Source organism: Otolemur garnettii, unplaced genomic scaffold (genome assembly GCF_000181295.1).
Source record: "Otolemur garnettii isolate 467f Iridium unplaced genomic scaffold, OtoGar3 scaffold00051, whole genome shotgun sequence".
In the NCBI taxonomy this organism is placed as follows: Eukaryota; Metazoa; Chordata; class Mammalia; order Primates; family Galagidae; genus Otolemur; species Otolemur garnettii.
Genome location: NW_003852446.1, coordinates 5,525,225 through 5,530,896, shown reverse-complemented (window position 1 = coordinate 5,530,896; position 5,672 = coordinate 5,525,225). Strand labels below are relative to the sequence as shown.

At 50.2% G+C, this 5,672-nt stretch overlaps 1 protein-coding gene across 3 annotated transcripts in view; it reads left to right on the top strand.

The window, feature by feature from the left end:
* Positions 1–1,878: 1,878 nt before the first annotated feature.
* Positions 1,879–5,672, top strand: part of MAP7D2 (MAP7 domain containing 2) — a 116,241-nt gene continuing 112,447 nt past the window's right edge. For all 3 annotated transcript variants that reach the window (XM_003791896.3, XM_003791893.3, XM_003791895.3), the window contains exon 1: positions 1,879–2,005. In XM_003791896.3, the coding sequence (XP_003791944.1) occupies positions 1,879–2,005 (127 nt within the window). The remainder of the gene's footprint in view (positions 2,006–5,672) is intronic.

Below are 5,672 nucleotides of genomic sequence, written 5' to 3'. Positions count from 1 at the left end.
TTTTTTTGCAGTGTTTGGCCAGGGCTGGGTTTGAACCTGCCACCTCCGCCATATGGGGGCCGGCGCCGCCCTACTCCTTTGAGCCACAAGCGTCGCCCAAACAGTGAAGGATATTTTGTTGTTGTTGTTGTTGCAGTTTGGCCAGGGCTGAGTTTGAACACACCACTCTTGGTATATGGGGCTTACACCCTACTCACTGAGCCACAGGCACCACCTTTTATTTTATTTTATTTTATTTTATTTTTTTTAAGAGACAGAGTTTCACTATGTGCCCTCGGTAGAGTGCAGCTCACAGCAACCTCCAGCTCTTGGGCTCAGGTGATTCTCTTGCCTCAGCGGCCCAAGTAGCTGGGACCACAGGCACCCGCCACAATACCTGGCTATAAATTTGTTGCAGTTTGGCTGGGGCCGGGTTCGAACCCGCCACCCTCGGTATATGGGGCCGGCGCCCTATGCACTGAGCCACAGGCGCCAGCCTTCATTTTCATTTTTAACCATGTACAAGTATTCCTCTCTCCCGTAAGGGTAGAAGTAAAATCTCCAGGCTGGTCACCGTCCAACAGAAAAACGTGCAGCCTGGGGCTGAACCTAAACGGGTTGTCACTTGGAGGCTATGCCTGGGTAAACACCTGGAGGCTTGAGCGGGCCGTGCAAAGATGTCTTTTTCAGCATTTTTGGAAAAATAATAAATGTGCATGGTAGGGATAAAAGGATTTCCAGTGGAAAGAATCCGCTATCCGCTGTCCTGCAACATACATACTCTTCCCTGATCCCTATTCTATAGAAACACCCTTGTGTAATCTTCCCAGAGAGGTCCTCTTCGCAGAGATTTCTGAAGTGCACATTGCCCCAGAGGAGAAAGAGGAACCGAATTGGCGCTAGTTGGAGGCCAAAGACAGCCTACATAAGGTTTGCCCCTACCTCTCCTGGAAAATCAATCCAGATGGCCTGCTGGAGTCCCACTATACGTGACCAGGTCTGCCTGGAGTGAGGTGGGCGGGAGTGAGGATCCTAAGCGTTGGCCACATATGCAACTTTTTTTTTTTTTTGCAGTTTTTGGCCGGGACTGGGTTTGAACCCTCCACCTCCGGCATATGGGGCCAGCGCCCTACTCCTTTGAGCCACAGGAGCCACCCCACAAGTGCAACTTTTGAACTGGAACGTAGTAACTGTGCTTGATGGAAAGATCGTCCAGCGTCTGGCGCTGGAGCAAATGGCGCCCACCTGAGGGCCTAGCCAAGAACCGTTTCCAACGCTGCAGCGCTGAGTGCGTGTGGATGCCCATTGTGTGTACACATGTGCCATCCATGTGAAGACGTGTGCGTGCTGGGTGAGCACACGTGTGCAAGTAGTGTGAACTGTGTTCACACATTATGTGAGGATGTGTGTGCCACGCTGTATGAGAAACTGCACCCTACATCTATACGTACTTTGGGTGTGAGCACTGGGTGGGGTGGTGCGTTTACACCAGGTGCGCATGGTGTGTGCTTGATGCGTGCATTGTATGAACCGTGTGCACGCTGTATGTATGCGCATGCCTTTCTGTGTGCTACGTAAGTACTGCAGTGTGTAAGGACATGCGCACGCGCTGTGAGGATGGTTATGCACCTTGCATGTGCACATTATAGGCGCGCGCACGCGCTGAGAGGACTGTTGTGCTGCACCTTGCAAGCGCACATTACGGGCGCGCGCTGCGTGAGAACCGGTGCGCACATCGCAAGTGCACGCCCTGCGCACGCTGCGTGGGAACCAGTGCGCACACCGCACGTGCACGGCCCGCGCGCGCGCTGCGTGAGGACGGGTGCGCATGCGGACGCGCGCGAGTCCTGGTAGTGCGCGGTGGGTCGGACTGTACGCCTGTGCAGCCGGCGCATCCCGATGGAGCGCGGCAGCGGCTTCGGCGCGGGATCCCGGGCGGAGGGGACTACGCGGGGCTCCCCTCTCTCCGGGAAGATGGCCGAGCCGGGCGCAGTGCGAACCTCGCCACCCAACCACCGGTCTCCAGGTAGGGCCCCCAGAGCGCAGCAGCCCACAGTGGTTTTGGCCCCCCGGGGGGCGGGGCGGGCTGCAGAGGGCAATGGTCCTCTGGCATTGGGGGCGGGGGCAGGGAGCGGCGCGGAGGTTGGTTGAACGCCCTAATCTGGCCGGGGGTCACCTGGCCGCGAGATCCGGAGGCCTCGCCCCTAGCTGTGCAGGTGGTAGGGTCCCCTTCCCGGGTGACCTGGGCGAGTGGGTGCGCCGTGGGGTGGTGGTAAGTGTGTTTGGGATGCAAGTGCCTGACAGGGTTCTGGGGGTCCCCTCCATACTCTAGGAGCAGCTGGCGTGGAGGGTACTGGGATGGAGCGATCGAGCTCCTGGGGGTCGCGCTGGCCTTTGCGCGGGCCCTCTCCGCGTCCTGGGAAACGCGCACGAGCGGCCACTGCAGCCGTGGCGAAGGTGGCTCGGCTTCGCGCTTCTTGGCGTCTACAAGGAGCAAAACTGGCGTGCCATCCAGGGACAGACGGAGGGAGCATCGCCTGTGTGACCATGCGTATGTCCCGGGCCGGGTGCTCCTGTGGCGGGTTTGCGCTACGGGAGGTCTCCAGTATACTGCCTAGGTGTCTGGCCTGGCTCCCTCACGTGGCAGCGCGACAAATGAGTCTCCCAGCCCGCCGCGAGGCTGCAGTTACTGGGAGCCATGGAAGGCTGGTTCCTGTACTGGCTGCCCAGAAACAGGAGATTGTGAGGTCATTTGCAGGGTTTTTCTAGTGCTAGCGTTCTGTAAAGTGGTTGCAGGTAATGCGCGGGGGTGTAAGCAATGTGGAAGCCGATTTCATGCTGTTTTTCCTAGCAACACCTTTTTTTTTTTTTAGTTAATAATGCAAGCTATTTTTAAAACATTTTTTACTGCAGTCCAACATGCATACAAAAAGGCACAAATTTTAAGTGTGTAAGTGTGTGATTCAATCAGTTATCACATGGTGAAGATATTGAACAAGGAAAGGAAAGAAATCAAGGGAAATGTTTTTTAGTCACTTAAAATATGCTTTTTATGGGGGGGCTGTATTCAGATTGGACATTCAGTTGCATTATGCATAGAAGGAAGGGATGGCTTAAATCGTTTCCAGTTTGTGTTTTTCATTATGCTTTTTCTTGAAGGCAAAATTTAATAAACATCACAGGGTAATGACATAACCACCTTTTGAATACATACTTCTGTCTTTATTCTTTTTGCTTGAGAAATTTATACGGCATCTTCCAGGGAAGAACCCAGAGCTCACCCATCACAACCAGCTCTTACTGGCAGAGGGGACCTGGTAGAATAAAATATTAGAAAGGGGAGGTTGTTTAACTTTGCATTTCTATTTCGTTGAGAGTTTTAATAACACATTATTTAGATGTTTTGTTGTACTGAGAGGTGGGGAGGGGCTGTGTGGTTGGACCTTTAGTTTATCTGGGATTTAATTTATTTGAAGGAATTTATGGGAGGATTCTTATTAAGGTCTGTTTGGAAACTTTCTTGCAGGATCATTTTATGGGTTAGCTTAAAACTATTTTTCTTCTTTTGAAATTGGATATATAGAAAGACATGTCATGGAAAGGTTTCCAAGTATTAAACTTCTATGTGCATTAAGGTTGGCGTGGTACTCACTGAATGGGCACAACGTAGGGGCGTATGGTACACCTTTTGGGTGCAGAACATAACTACAAGAGGGACTCTTCCTAACAAATTCAAATATTGTGACTAGGTTGTTCACACCCTCATGTTAGCCTGAAATTTAAAAAAGAAAAAAAAGGTTGATATGGTAAAATTGTAGTGTTTGATTTAGATGCCAGGTGGTAACATGGTTTTTCCTTTTCAGGATTCTTGAGGGCAAGTATTTTATTTATATATATTATATATATACATATATATATATATTTTTTTTTTTTTTTAAGAGATGGAGTCTCACTCTATCACCCCCGGCAGAGTGCCGTGGCATCACAGCTCACAGCAACCTCCAAATCCGAGGCTTAGGCGATTCTCCTGCCTCAGCCTCCCAAGTAGCTGGGACCACAGGCGCCCACCACAATGCCTGGCTATTTTTTTGTAACAGTTTGGCTGGGGCCAGGCCCAAACCTGGTGGGGCTGGTGCCCTATTGCACTGAGCCACAGGTGCCGCCCTGAGGGCAAGTATTTAGATAATGTCATCCTCCAAAAAAACATGATTCTTGAGGTTTTATTATAATTGGCCCTGAATACTGATCATTCTTGGTCACCCACGGCTGAATCATTTGGGGCCTATTCTTAATGAGAATGAACCTACTTTTCTAGAGGGTCAGCCATTGTTGGCAAGCTTGTGCTGCGTGCTACTCATGCTGCAAAAGATAGAAAGGCCTGAAACCTTGGGCTCTCCAGTTTCACGTTGGCACAGTTGAAGGATGGGTTGGCCAGTGGTTTTCTGGGAGCTGTTGCAGAAGAGGGCAAGGGAATACCTCTGGTGGTTTCGTCTGGCAACAAGTGCTTCAGATACTGAAGTCCTGTACATGTTCCCGTTACCCACTAGTGGTGCCTTTCTTTCCTTTTAATTACCCCAGGGACACAAGTTACCAAATGTACTGTTCTTTTTACTGCTTGTGTTCCATAGTATAACAAATGAGCAAGTGCAAGTTACTTGGCTCTGCTTAAATACCTTTAGCCCGCAGATGGAATCACCAGATCTCAAGTGTCACGTCAGACTGAATCATTGTCACACAGGTCCCATGTTCCCCTCGGCCTTAAATATCTCCTTGTCCCCCTTTCCCTGCAGGGATTTACTTCCTTTAGGCTCTCTCAGTCAGAATTCACGAACTTCTCCTGTCTGTCCCTGCAGGACCTCCAGAGTGCTCTTCTTCTGCCTGTGCTACATGAACCTCCCGGTTTTTCTAGGTAGATGCTCACTGGCTATTGCTGTCACTAGAGCTGAATAGCTTGGGGTCCAGACAATCTGGATGTGAATGTCAGCTCTCCCCTTCCTCCGTGTTATACCGGGGAAGTTATTTGACACCTCTGAGCTTCAGTTTTCTCACCTTTAAAATGGGCTTATGAACAACACTGGGGGCTCGAGTGCTGTGTTGAGGTTGAAGAAATTGATATCTGTGAAGCAGTGCTTGACACACAGTTAAGTGCTCAAGCCCAGGTAAGCTATGCTAGATCATTAGCTTGAGGGCCAGGCCTAGGGCCAGGTTCTAGGCTCCCCCTCAGTGCTACTTCTCACCCCTCTCAGAGTTTTTGTGCACAGGTCTGCAGCCACCATTTCCCAATTGCATTATGCTGGGAGTAGCTACACTGGATTGAGTGCTCAGTAAATACTGATGAGTTGGATTAAAGAAGTGTATTGGTGGAGAAGTTTGAGATTATGGAACTGTAAAGCCTGTTTCCTGAGGCCCGTTGAGTTTTCCAGTGCATTCTGCAGATAAATATTGTCTAACTGAGTTAACTCACTTCCCCATTGTTCCTTAGGAAGGAGGGAATTGCTTTGAGGTAAGATGACATTCCCTCGTGTCCCTCAACCTACATATCTTCCATCCTCTGCCCTGGAGCAGAACAACTTAGGAGTACAAGTTAGACATTCCAGAGAACCTAGAGAGGGTGGGACTAAGAGCAAAGGCTGAGAGTTAGGTCCCCAGGAAAGCAGAGTTCTTCTTTTTCAAAGTTGCATTTTTTTTTTTTT